General features: G+C 38.1%; 2 protein-coding genes across 3 annotated transcripts; both read left to right on the plus strand.

The window, feature by feature from the left end:
* The first annotated feature begins 371 nt into the window (after nt 1–371).
* Nucleotides 372–9536, plus strand: SNL2 (SIN3-like 2). 2 transcript variants are annotated; one of them, XM_088250251.1, is made up of 24 exons: nt 372–796; nt 899–972; nt 1578–1787; nt 1883–2063; nt 2147–2245; nt 2364–2537; nt 2627–2924; nt 3513–3649; nt 3857–3932; nt 4020–4049; nt 4238–4431; nt 4510–4664; nt 4950–5077; nt 5199–5453; nt 5557–6222; nt 6362–6453; nt 6552–7169; nt 7261–7361; nt 7470–7608; nt 7702–7854; nt 7940–8103; nt 8550–8661; nt 8997–9172; nt 9280–9536. In XM_088250251.1, the coding sequence occupies exons 2-23, from the start codon at nt 899–901 to the stop codon at nt 9129–9131; spliced, it is 4191 nt and encodes a 1396-aa protein (XP_088106377.1). In that variant the 5' UTR covers nt 372–796; the 3' UTR covers nt 9132–9172; nt 9280–9536. The 2 variants fall into 2 exon arrangements, with proteins under 2 accessions (XP_088106377.1, XP_088106378.1); XM_088250252.1 differs by having other exon boundaries at nt 1584–1787.
* Nucleotides 9537–10705: 1169 nt separating this feature from the next.
* On the plus strand, nt 10706–13153 carry LOC110766420 (uncharacterized). The gene is made up of 3 exons (XM_021969784.2): nt 10706–11032; nt 11256–11322; nt 12028–13153. The coding sequence occupies exons 1-3, from the start codon at nt 10970–10972 to the stop codon at nt 12846–12848; spliced, it is 951 nt and encodes a 316-aa protein (XP_021825476.2). The 5' UTR covers nt 10706–10969; the 3' UTR covers nt 12849–13153.
* The last annotated feature ends 495 nt before the right edge of the window (nt 13154–13648 follow it).

Here is a 13648-nt window from a genome sequence, read left to right on the forward strand (position 1 = left end):
ATCTTGAATGGATCAAAGAACCGAAATCTTCTTATGTGATGATTTGAATTAAGACTTCAAAATCACCTTCAATTTCCATGACAAAATTATTATAAAAAAAATTAAAAAATTACAGGCCCTCATCAACCCTAGGGTTTTGGAGCATCATCAACCCTACCCGTATTTATTATCCAAGAAATTTCATTGTTCTTGTGATCCTTTATTTATTTGAAGTGATGTAGGTAGTAGGTTGCTAGGGCACATTACGTATTTATGAGACGGAAAAATAATGGGCTTTCCAAACCCGGCCCAGGGGTCGGTCCAAAACGAACGAAATAGGAAATATAGTTGCACAAAACATTTTTAATTTTAATTTTAATTTTGTAAAGTTTTGCTAAGTGGAAGCGGAGGAGGGTGTGATGAGAGAGGAGAAGCTATGCAATACAAAACCCCAAAACACAAGCCATTCTCTTCACCATTTCGAATTCTCGGATTAGTTCCGCAGTTCCACGTACCAAAGTTTCCTCCTCCTTCTGTTTTCTAAATAAGACGATAAATTTCGTCTCTCTCTCCTCTTCTCTCTTGCAAAATTCACTTCCTAACGTAAGAGAAGAAGAAGAAGAAGAAGAAGAAGAAGATATCACAACCATTGTTCCTCTTCTTCCACTCTCTCTCTCTTCTCTTCTCTTTTCTTTTCTTTCTTCTTTTTTATTTTTCAATTTTTAATTTCTATCTCTTTTCCTCTGCGCGCGATCAAACCCTTGTACTAGTTTCCCTCTCTTCCCCGGAGATCTGCTCACTAATCTCCTGCAGAAAAGTAACTCTTCAACAATTTCTTTTTTTGCAAATGGCTGTTGGCTGTTGTTTTCTTCCTTCTCTCTTTAACAATTTGCTGATTTGTGATTCTTGTTTGGCACAGATGAAGAGAGTGAGAGATGATTTTGTCGTTGGCTCTGCAATTAAACGACCCTCTGGTTCTTCTCGCGGGGACTCGTAAGTCTCTTAATTTCACTCTTCAATTGCATGATTGCTTCAGTTTTGTTTGGTTTGTTGCAATTTGTTCTCATGCCAGTGTTAGATTCGACCCTGTTCCTTTGTTTATGAATACAGTGTACTTGATCATTATGTCATCGTATTGTGTACTTCTTTTACCTACAGTGGATTTGATTGGTCATGCTTGATCCTGGAATTTCTTCAATTTGTTTGGGGTTTGTTATTATTAGACTTGAACTGAGTAATAACTCCCTTTTCAAAGGTAAATTGAAGAGCTTTCTAAGATTTTGTTAGGTATTTTGTTTCAACCAGATATGCTTTTAGGAAATTGAAATCATATGCTGAATAGTTGTACAATTTACTTCTAGGGCTACGATAAATTTGGTGGACAGAATTTTGGGGAAAATAGTACAAGAGAATGATAACCGTTTTCATTTTGGAAATATGTTATCCTTTTGTTATTGTACCTCACTACATTTTGCAAATATTTATCAAGAGCTTATGGGTATAGGAAGGAATTGTATGTATTGTGTAATTGTGTTATGGTTTACAGTTTTTATTTTATAATTATATATTGAGTTTATAATCATTTGTTGGATATGGAGCAATAGGCAATCCCAAGTACCGGGGGGAGGAGGTGGTGGAGGAGGCGTTGTAGTAGGTGGAGGAGGGGCCATGGGAGGAGGAGGTGCTTCACAGAAGTTGACAACCAATGACGCTCTAACGTATCTCAAAGAAGTAAAGGAAATGTTTCAAGACCAAAGAGAAAAATATGATATGTTTCTTGAGGTCATGAAGGATTTCAAGGCTCAAAGGTATCTCAATGTACCCATTATTATTCTTTTTTCCTCTTGTAATAAATGGCTAAATGATTTTGCTGCTGACAGATTCCGGTCTTTGTCTATTTCAGAACTGACACAGCAGGTGTCATTGCAAGAGTAAAGGAGTTATTTAAAGGGCATAACAACTTAATTTTGGGCTTTAATACCTTCTTGCCAAAGGGTTATGAGATAACCCTCGATGAAGATGAGACTCCACCAAAAAAGACAGTTGAGTTTGAAGAAGCTATCAGTTTTGTAAACAAGATAAAGGTGAATATCTTTGTTTTTTATGTTAATAACAAGTATGACTGTTTGTTAGTTGCCCTTTTGATTAATTGATTTCTGTCCTACAGAAACGTTTCCAAAACGATGATCATGTTTATAAGTCATTCCTAGATATACTTAACATGTATCGAAAGGAGCACAAGGACATAAATGAGGTTTACAGTGAGGTAAATATGTGTAATTTTCACATGTGGCGTTTGATGATATAATGGATCTCTTGTTACGCTCTTTTTCTCTGAAAGAGTATTCCACCCTGTGTTCTTAGTAGGTTATATCAATTTTCAGGTTGCCGCTCTATTTGACGAGCATCCAGATTTGCTTGATGAGTTCACCAGATTTTTACCCGATGCATCAGCAGCAGCTTCTGCACATCAGGCTCAATATGGCCGCAATTCATTTCCGCGTTTCAATGAGCGCAGCTCTGCTACACCCTCATTTCGGCCAATGCATATGGACAAGGTTTGCATTATTTTGTTTTTCTATGTTTAAACTTTTATGTGTCTGTATTAGTTAGTGATATGTAATGGGGGCCTGGCATTTTTCTACAGCAACGTAGGAGGGATAGGATCATTCCTTCCCATGCTGATCGTGATCTCAGTGTTGATCGTCCTGAGCTTGATGATGACAAAGGAATGGTGAAAGTGCAGAAGGAGCACAGAAAACGTTGTGAAAAGGAGAACAGGGATAGGAGAAATCGGGACGATGATGATAGAGAATTAGAAAATGATAACAATAGGGACTACAAATTGCAGCGTTTTCCTGAGAAAAGAAAGTCCTCCAGGAAGGTTGAAGGTTTTGGGGTGACTGCTAACTTTGCTCCTTATGATGACAAAGACTCCTTAAAGAGTGAGTTCTGATGGAATGCTTTCAATTTTATACATTCGTGTAGGTAGTATTGTTTCATTCTCTGGTTGTTTAGATGGAAAAACAGTTATAATTTGTTTTGAGATTGCAATATGTGTTTCTCATGGTAATGGCCATTTTTTCGTTAGTCTTGTTGCCAAATAATTAGGAAATACAATGTTTCTTTTTCAACATTGATGGATTTTAGGTGATGAAACCATCTGAAATAAAACTAGCATTATTCACATTTTTTGATTATTTTTCGTGTAAGGGTAAAATCCTGTTGGGAGAAAGAGACGCGTTATGTGAAACTGGTACTTGGTCTAATAGTCGGTCATTAGGCATGTCTTGATTGAATATTGTTTAATCCACAATGGGCCTTGTAATCTTTTCCCGTTGAGTGTTGTGAAAACCTGAACTTGTTCTATCATAATATCTGATTTTCAAACCTTGGGGAAAAGGATGGACCTTGCTTTGCTTACTTCCGTTAACCTTTGGCAGATAATTGCATGGTGGTGTTTCAAAGCTTTTAAAAATTCAGTAATGATGTTTTTAAGTGAGTGTTGCTTATGGTCTCTCATTTTTTGCCAGGCATGTACAGCCAGGGATTCATTTTCTGTGAGAAAGTGAAGGAGAGGTTGTGCAGTCAAGAAGACTACCAAGCATTTTTGAAATGCCTTCACATTTATAGCAATGGAATAATTAAAAGGAATGATCTACAGAATTTGGTACGTCTTACACCATTTTCAGCAGTTAACTGACACTTCTAAAGTCAAGCTTTTTGTCTGCTTACTCTTTGAGCTAGGGGATACTGGACAAAGGACACTTTATGATGACCATGCTTTATATCTTTAAAAATGTAATGAGATAAAATATTGACTACTTGATGCTCTTGCCTCTAGTTTGACATTTTTTGGAAACTCTGCCTGTCTCAGGTGACTGATTTATTGGGAAAGTATCCAGATCTTATGGAAGAGTTTAATGATTTTTTGGAGCGCTGTGAGAATATAGGTAAATGTCAAATTTGCTATCACTTTAAGTTGCTTTCTTGTGGTATTTTATCCTTTAGATTGTATCTGATTGAATTTATTCTTGCAGATGGTTTCCTTGCTGGTGTTATGAGTAGAAGTATGTGTTGGTTCTTCCTTTGTCTCTTTCTCATTGGATAATTTGAGTTTTCAGCTCCTCTACTATCTGCATTTGGAAGAATAATTTATATTTCAAATGGCATAATTTGAGCTGCCATGTGATTTCTCAGGAATTTTTTTCTTGCATCTGTAATTTGAAAATTCTGATGGGTAGCCTGTTGATTGCAGAATCTCTGAATAGTGATGGTCAATTATCCAGATCGGTGAAGGTAGAGGAGAAAGATAAAGAGCAAAAGCGTGAAATGGAGGGAGCTAAAGAAAAGGAAAGATACAGGGAGAAGTATTGGGCAAAATCTATTCAAGAGCTAGATCTCTCGAACTGTGAACGTTGTACTCCAAGCTATCGGCTTCTGCCTGAGGATGTATGTCATAGGTTTTGTGTTTCAAATACCATATAGCTTAGTCTGATGCTTAACTCATTGCTGCTTGTCACTTTGCAGTATCCAATACCTTCAGCAAGCCAGAGATCAGAACTTGGTGCCCAGGTTTTGAATGACCACTGGGTGTCCGTGACTTCAGGAAGTGAAGACTACTCTTTTAAACATATGCGCAGAAATCAGTATGAAGAAAGTCTGTTCAGATGTGAAGATGATAGGTAATATTTGGTATAAATCTCATTTGGTTTTTCGTGTTAGATTACAAACGAACATGGAATTTTGTCAGAACTATACATTTTGGTATTCAAGTGTGCTTGCATGATCATTTTGATGGATACATGTTCTACTAACTAGGATCTTATGTAGATCTCTTTTGATCTTGTAATCACATTTCCTTCATGGTGCATTTTAAGTTGTTTTTCATTTTTCTTTGGGCTGGAGGGAGCTGGATGTGTTAATTCTGTGTTGGAAACTAATGTTGGTTTTGATATTGGCAAGTTTAGGTTTGAGCTGGATATGTTGTTAGAGTCGGTGAGCTCAACCGCTAAGCGAGCAGAGGAACTTCTGAACAGCATTAATGAAAATAAGATCAGTATGGAAAGTCCAATCCATATCGAAGACCACTTCACTGGTTTGTATCTAAAAGTTGATTAAGAAGCAATTAAACGTCAAGTATTTATTCTGGAATTTGAGCTTTATCCATTTTTGTTTTAACTGCATTGGCCTTTTTCGTTTGATTCTTTTTATTGCAGCTTTAAACTTAAGGTGCATTGAACGATTATATGGTGACCATGGTCTTGATGTGATGGATATACTGCGGAAAAATCCAACTCTGGCTTTGCCTGTCGTATTAACTCGCCTAAAGCAGAAACAAGAGGAATGGACAAGGTGTAGATCAGATTTTAACAAGGTTTGGGCTGATATATATGCAAAAAACCATTACAAATCACTTGATCATCGGAGCTTCTATTTCAAGCAACAAGATTCAAAGAACTTGAGTAGCAAATGTAAGTAATTTACTATTGAAGATTGGTTTTCTTGAGCATATATGTTTCTATGGGTTTTCAATTATTGTTTCTCTGTTCTAATTCTACTCCTATTGAGGAACAGCTTTGGTGGCTGAGATCAAGGAATTGAAAGAGAAAAAGCAGATAGAGGATGATATCCTTCTGGCTGTTGCTGCTGGAAACAGGCAATCTGTAGTTCCACATGTGGAGTATGAATACGTTGATATCAGCATACATGAAGACTTGTATAAACTTGTCCAATATTCTTGCGAGGAGGTTTTCTCAACGAAAGAACAGCTAAATAAGGCCATGAGACTTTATACTACGATTTTGGAGCCAATGCTGGGTGTTCCTTCTCGACCTCATGGTTCAGAGGATGATGAAGATGCTGATAAAACTAGGAATCGTGCTATGAATTATACTGCATCAAGCATAGGAGAAAGTGATGGAAGTCCTGGTGGGGATATGATGAATCTTAAACAGCCTCAATCTGTGTGTACTGAAGAAGAAAATACTTTAGCAGAAGTGGAAAGTTTGGCTAATGGGGATACCTTAGCTAAAGAAGATGGCAGTTGCGATGCTGAGCGTGTCCGTAAGAACGATTCCATATGTGATAATATTCAACCAGAGAAAGACCAGAAGAATATGGATGTCTCTGATAAAAGGTATCTGGTTACCAACATGGATAACGGACGGCTACCCAGTCAACCATCATATCGAATTGGAGCAGAAAATAAGCATGGCAGAACCAGCTTGGAAGTGACATCAGGTATGCCTTTTCTGAATTTAATTCTTCTTTTTTCCTATTAGTTTTGGCATCTGATTGTTTTGAGTTAGTTATATTAAGATTTACTTTACTTTGTGGAGTTATCATAATGCTGCAATACTGAGATTGTTTTGAATTTAAGGGTGTGTTGCAACCACGTCAAGACCTGGTGGCTCCATTAGTGACAATGACCATTTACAGAAAGCAAACGCTGATGTCGTTCCTTCACCAGAGGTACGAGTCTGGAATTTTGGCATCTGTTAGGGCTTTCCGGGGTTTGATATTACCGTTTGGTTTTGCATTACATACTCACATTCTGTTTGGTTCTTCAGGGCGTTGATATTGCAAAACCCGCTTCATTTGCTAATGGAGTGGTTCCAGAAAGCACTAAAGTTAACAGTCGTCATGAAGTGTCCGTTGGGCCCTCCAAAATTGAAAAAGAAGAAGGGGAGTTATCACCGGTTGGTGACTTTGGGGAGGATAACTTTGTTGTCTCTGGAGATGCTGGGGTGCAAGCTATGCCTAAGACCAACCATAATGTAGAAAGTAGACAATATCAATCTGGGAATGGGGAAGACACTTGTCAGGATGCTGGAGAAAATGATGCAGATGCTGACGATGAGAACAGTGAAAATGTTTCTGAGGCTGGGGAAGATGCCTCTGGCAGTGAGACAGCTGGTGATGAATGTTCTCGGGAAGAGCAAGGTGAGGAGGAAGATGCTGAGCATGATGATGTTGATGGTAAGGCTGAGAGTGAAGGTGAGGCTGAAGGGGTGGCTGATGGGCACCTTGTTGGAGGAGATGGAATGTCCTTGCAATTGTCAGAACGTTTTCTTTTGTCTGTGAAGCCTGTTGCAAAGCATGTGCCAGCTGCTTTACTTGAAGAAAGGAAAGACTCTCGTGTTTTCTACGGGAATGATAATTTCTATGTGCTTTATAGGCTTCATCAAGTAAAGAGCCACCTTTTCTTTTATTGTTTGCAGTTAGTTTATTTATTTATTTACTACTACATACAAAGCTTGACTTATTTGGTTTTGCCAGATTCTATATGAAAGGATTTTATCTGCAAAAACAAGTTCAACAGGTGCAGAAATGAAGTGGAGAAGTTCAAAGGACAGCAGTTCTCCGGATCTGTATGCCAGGTATTTTGCGGAGCCTCTTATCTTTTAAAAAGATAATAGTTAGAAACTGCACAACTGCGGAAAGCATTTTTAGTTCGGTTGCGTTATATTTGTTCCTCTATTCTGCAGATTTATGAGTGCTCTATACAGTTTGCTTGATGGATCTGCTGATAATGCAAAATTTGAGGATGAATGCCGAGCAATTATTGGAAACCAGTCATATATATTATTCACATTGGACAAATTAATATATAAATTTGTCAAACAGGTTTGCTCACTTGAAATTCTGTGTTTTGACTTAATTTTTTTTTTGTCTATTTGCTTTTGCTGCCAAGGTTCTGATTTGTGGTTCTTTATGCAGCTTCAAGCCGTTGCAGCTGATGAGATGGACAATAAGCTTCTTCAATTATATGAATATGAAAAATCCCGCAAAACTGAGAAGTTGATAGATTCTGTTTATTATGAAAATGCACGTGTCCTCCTTCATGAGGAGAACATTTACAGATTGGAATTTGTAAGTTCTTGGACACTTCCAATTTATTTGACTGTAAATTGAACTTTTTGAAAAGTCTCTGATTTTGTGTTTTACTTTCCTTTAGTTTTCAGCCCCCTCCCGGCTGTCCATCCAGCTGATGGACAGTGTGAGTGAAAAGCCCGAGGTGTTTGCCGTTTCTATGGAACCTAATTTTGCATCTTATCTGCACAATGATTTTCTGCCAGTTTTTCCTGGAAAAAAGGAGCCGCATGGCATTACTCTTCAGAGGTGATAATGTACTCTTCAGATATTACATTGCATTAGAGGGTCACAGTAGGAGTCTAGGCTATTCTCTCTGTAAGTCAGCACTTGCATCTTGCATAGTTTAGGATGCATTTCTTTGCCTAAAGTTTTCTTGATCCATGCTTTTTAACCATTTAACTTGTTTGTTCGTTCGTTTTACCGTTATCTGTCTCTTGCACCTAAATAAAAGCTAAACTAATGTTAAAAGCTTTGACATATGCTAGAATTATTACACTTCTTGAAGAAATGTGGCACTCTGAAATATAGGGACCGCCCAGTGGATTTAGTTTCGGTCTGTGTTTTTTGGGCAAGAAAAGTTTTATGTAAATTCTCTCGCAGTTTCAATTGCCTTGTGGTATAAAATGTGCTAAATGTTTCTGAAACTTCTTTGTTAGTTAATTCCTAACTTGCTGATCAATCTATTTGTGCAGAAACAAGCGCAAATATGCAGGGCAGGATGAATCCTCTGCCTTCTGCAGGGCCATGGAGGATGTTCAATTGGTCAATGGTTTAGAGTGCAAGATAGCGTGCAACTCATCCAAGGTATCTCGGCTCAGTTGTACTATATTTTTCGTGGTGTTTGCCTTTAATCTGTGCACTTCCTATTTTTGAGTTTGATCCGAAGTACCTTCTTTCTCGATAACAAAACAAAACTTTGGATGATAACCATTCAGTGATGTGGCTAGAGAGATTATGATGAAGAAATGAAATCAAAACCATGAAACTGTTATTTTTTACTCTCTTTTGTGGGTTTTTAGTGGTTGGGAAGAGGGTGGGGGTCAAAGTCAATGCAAGCACTAGTCACCGTATATGCATATATTTACATGCATGTTTTTTTTTTCCCATGAAGTTCTATTCATGAAAGTATCATGTGGCAGATCTCTTATGTTCTGGACACAGAAGATTACTTCTTCCGTATGAGAAGGAAAAGGAGAAATCCATCTGGGGCCAGATCACCATACTGTGATCAGTCGAGAGTACAGCGGTTCCACAAATTCTTATCAGTCTCATAATAGCTTTAGAAGGAAATTACTTTGCGATTGGGAAGTTAAAGGTAGACATGAGATAAACGCTTTTGAAACTCTTGAAAAGATGCCTTTTCTTATCTGCCACTGGTATACAAGTTTTGAGAGTGAGATTAACCCTTGCCTTTTGCAACAGGTGTCATCGACTTGATTTCTGAGAGACTGGAGAAGGTAGACAGTGGGGCGGGACATGTTACGTGTTCAGTTCTGAAGATTGGCCTAGGAGCCATTGTTGTGTATATAAGGTTGGTGTATGATAATTTCGTAGAAAGGTATTTTAATTAATGTTCTTGATCTTGTCATAGATAGGATCTTTTTCTTCCCCCACCTTCATAAACACACTATAAGTGTAACAAATTGGTCAAATAGCAGAAAAGCACGAGCTTTAACAAATCCTAAGATCTTCAAGTCCATCTTGCAGTTTCATACCAGCATTTTGCAGGCATTACTGCATCATTATTCTTTTGCACCCGAATATTAATTTTTTGTAGAACAGGTTCTATGATTTTTCAATGTAACATAGTGTGATAAATATTTTACAAGTAATAGCTTACAAGTGTAGTCATTCTTCATCAAGAATTTTGTTCTGCTCTGGAAAACGGATCTGGCACATGGTATTTCGATGTATATTTTCTTATTATATAAATGTTATACATGGATGCAGTAAACATTACGTTTATATTATTGGACTAGGCTACTTATATCATAGAGAGAGAGAGAGAGAGAGAGAGAGAGAGAGAGAGAGAGATTCAAATATTTTCAGAGGTGGTGGTGTTCGAAAAAAATAGCAAAGCTAAATCTGGCTCACACAGCAACAGGGGGATAGCGTGACTGGAAAGATGGGCCGAAGCCTGATTGAACCCAGCAAACAGAGATATCGGGCCTTTTTTCACGTGGTTCCTCGTATGTGCAAACGTAACGGACCCCTCGATTAGGGATTAGCTTTCTGCACGCTTGCTTTCTCATACCACTCGTGGCTTCAGCTGCGCCAGCAGATTACTAGAAGTCGTGACCATTCTTACAAAAATGCCATTCGCTCGTTCAAATATTTACAATCAACTTTTTCTCTAATCAAAATCCCTTTACAAACACAAAAGGAAAAATGTATTCTGAATCTGAAGAAGGAAACTCAAAATGGATTGAAAAAAATAAGGTCTTAGTTCAAGATATCGTTTTTTTATTTCCAACTCTAAAAACAGGAGAAAAACAGTAGAAATGAAAACAACTCAGAAGACGAACGAAAGTTTTATAACAAAATAGTGATTTAAAATTGATGTGGGTTAGGCAAGTTAACAAAGTTTTATAACAAAATGGTGATTTGAAATAGGCAAGGGTGAACTCGCCGTTCACCGTCCTTCACCAAAGATCGAGTTTCCCTCTCCATAAATTAGATTAATTTAAAATACTTTATACTATGACTTGTATTTATTTATAAAAAAAGTGATTTGAATTGTTTTATAATTTGAAAACTTAAAACATACACAGGTGAATAAGGTTGATCTTGAGGGCATTATGGGAATTTAGGCGAGAAATAAAAACAGCAAGCAGAAGTGTTGGGCCGTGGGCGTAGAAATCTGTTAATAAAAGAAAGAAAGAGAGGGAGAGAGAGGAGAGGAAGGAACGCAAAGCCAGGGGAATTCGTAATATCCACTCCCTCCCTATCCACCTATATTACTCTCACAATCCCAATTTCTATTTTGCAATCCATTTTTCTCTCTTCATTTTCCCAATAAAAAATCCTCTATCTCTTCTCTCTCTCCATAACTATCTATCTCTCTGGGTTTTCCCAAGTTAGGGTTTTACGAATCAAATTGATTTCCTTCTCAATGAGTTCCGGCTCCGTCTCCTGCCCTCCTGCTGTTCCCAAAGACTTGGCCAAGAAGAAGAGGGTAAGGCCCTTCCCAATCTCCGCTTTCTCTTATCTCCTTCTGCATGTCTGCATGTGTGCTTGCTCGGAAATGGAGGGAAATTCAAATATCAAGTTTGAATTTTAACGAAGAATTGGTCCATTCGTGAAATTCACTTGAGTGTTCTCTTAGACAAAATTGTGTTGGCGTTGAATTTTAATTTTTAATATTGCGAGCTCGCTCTTACTTCCATCTTTTTTTTCAGACAAACCGGTTGGCCAAATTGAAGCAGAGTAAGCTCGATGTTCGCCGTGAACAATGGCTTTCACATGGTATTTCTTCTATCTCTCTCTAAATTTTCTTTTAGAGAATAAACAACATTCAAGTCTTCTGTTTTTGGTCGAAAACGAGTTTAAGTTTTGATTTTTCACTAGGATTGTCTCTACTATTATAGTTTTTCTTCATAAAAAAAAGTGGCACTCGTTTTCTTGATGCATAAATTTCTCAAGACAGTTTGTATTGGGATGCAGAAATTAGCATCTGTGAAATGCATCGAATTGAATATGAGGAGGTTAAAAACATTTACACACATTTTTTAATGAAAAAGGAAATAAAATTTTCTTATTTAAAGTTTAACATAATTGTTCTTACGTAGAATGTTGAAGTTAAGCTTGTCTCTGTGGCAATACTAAATGTGTTGTTGGTCGTCAATGTACATAGGTAATGCTAAAAACCAGACCAAGATGCCAAGCTTTTTTATTTATTTCCTGACTTGATTATTCAAATTCGCCCCTTTCATGAATCACAACCAATTTATGAAGTGGCACCTGACACTTTATCTTCTTTTATTGGTCACGTAACCAAATACTGGATTTGAAATCAACATAAATTTGATGATCTGATTTCTTCTCCCCACCCTCTCAAAGGGACAAAAAACGTTCACACTCACTTTTTATAGAATAGTTTAGAAGTTTTTGAAAGTTTATCACATTTTTCTTATGTAATTTTGATGCTGATAAATTTTGTCTGTAATGCAGTCAAGAATAAAGGGCAGAAGGTGAACTTGGATGGAAGGGGCGGGTCACCTACACCCTCTAGGCAAATAGATAATGTGCAAAATGGATCATTGGACAATTTGGAAACGAGTTCAACAGGAGGAGAGAATGATAATACGAGCATCCATGACAGCGATTTGGAGTCTCTGATGAACAGCCCGAGTGGAAGCAGTTTGGATTGTAATGATTCAATGAAGAATCTTAGTGAGAGCTGCAGCAGTGGTTGCTCTGGAAATGACAGCAAGGAGGATGCTGATGATGGGTGTCTAGATGACTGGGAGGCTGTGGCAGATGCTTTAAATGCAGATGACAATAAGCATAACCCTATTATTGATTTTCCTGCCAAAGCTGAAATCAGAGTTGAACCAACAAGTCCCAAACTATCTAGGGAGAATCCTGGAGATGAATCATCAAAACCAGAGAACAGAAACATGGTTCCTGGGTCACGTACGACGTGTTGTGCTTGGAGACCTGATGATGCTTCTCGTCCTCAGAGCTTGCCCAATGTGCCGAAGCAGGATAGTTTCCTGGTGCAATCAGACTGGCATTGCGGGCATGGAGCCATTGCATGGGCATGGCAAAGCATTGTGCCCCAGCCTTCTTCATGTCCTATATGCTATGAGGATTTAGATGTCACAGACTCGAGCTTTCTTCCGTGTTCATGTGGTTTTCGGCTTTGCCTCTTTTGCCACAAGAGGATTCTAGAGGCAGATGGGCGATGTCCAGGCTGCAGGAAGCAGTATGATCGTGTAAATGGGGTTATAGGCTTTAATGGAGGAGCTACAACTTTTAGAGTAGCTTGATCTTGCAGTGTGAGTACCAGATCCTAGAAAGAGAGTTTGTATTTCTTGAAGTTTATGTATATCGGCTTTCTCTAGTTTTCGTGTTGGTCATGTCTGTTGCACTTTTATCATAGTTAACAAAAATGCGAGTATAGTTATAGAGGCGGGAAGCAGCCTGGTGGTAACTGAGCTTGGAACATGGGTGAGTCCAATTCCTGTATGATGTTTAGCGTATGTTGGTGTAGGAAACTGATGCGGTTATGTGAATACATGGGATGCTACAAACTTTCAGAATAAGAAATTCAAGTGTATCTGCTTTCTTCTTACGTGTGTTACATTTTCTTGAATCAAACGGCTTTTGTGCAATTTTACCATTTTTGTTATGGTTGTGCCATACTTTCTCCTCTTTTTCAAAATATTTCTTCTGGATCATCTTATGAAGTCAAAAGATTGTGCTTCTGTTGTCATTTGGCTCTTCTGTGAAAGTGAATATGAGAACCCATGTCTGTCTGTTGCTGATGAACATTTTGTGGGCATGAATTTTGATGCCTTATGGCCAGTCCTTGCCAAGTGGACTAGCAAGCATATTTCAAGTTCTGGGTGGAACAGATATTTCTGCCTGTCTTGATTCGTTTGAATTCTTCCCATCTACTGTGGACCTGCCAGATGGGATGTGGAGCCAATTCTTTCTGGTGGCCGAGGTGGTTGCCGCGTTCACCTGCCATGTACATCTGTCCATGTGACCTGTTAAAATCTGAATCCATGTTGGTTATTCTTATTTTCTTTTTCCCCTTTTCTTTTCTGGGTTTCGTTTACTAATA

Source organism: Prunus avium, chromosome 3 (assembly GCF_965620075.1).
Source record: "Prunus avium chromosome 3, drPruAviu1.hap1.1, whole genome shotgun sequence".
NCBI classification, from domain to species: domain Eukaryota; kingdom Viridiplantae; phylum Streptophyta; class Magnoliopsida; order Rosales; family Rosaceae; genus Prunus; species Prunus avium.

What these genes read in the sequence shown, in the direction of transcription:
- SNL2 (XM_088250251.1), top strand. Translation starts at nt 899, where the DNA reads ATGAAGAGAGTGAGAGATGATTTTGTCGTTGGCTCTGCAATTAAACGA. An exon ending in GGAATGATCTACAGAATTTG is followed by an intron (nt 3,650 to 3,856) that starts GTACGTCTTACA and finishes TGCCTGTCTCAG; the next exon opens with GTGACTGATTTATTGGGAAA. An exon ending in TATATAAATTTGTCAAACAG is followed by an intron (nt 7,609 to 7,701) that starts GTTTGCTCACTT and finishes TTCTTTATGCAG; the next exon opens with CTTCAAGCCGTTGCAGCTGA.
- LOC110766420 (XM_021969784.2), top strand. Translation starts at nt 10,970, where the DNA reads ATGAGTTCCGGCTCCGTCTCCTGCCCTCCTGCTGTTCCCAAAGACTTG. An exon ending in ACTTGGCCAAGAAGAAGAGG is followed by an intron (nt 11,033 to 11,255) that starts GTAAGGCCCTTC and finishes CTTTTTTTTCAG; the next exon opens with ACAAACCGGTTGGCCAAATT. An exon ending in TGAACAATGGCTTTCACATG is followed by an intron (nt 11,323 to 12,027) that starts GTATTTCTTCTA and finishes TCTGTAATGCAG; the next exon opens with TCAAGAATAAAGGGCAGAAG.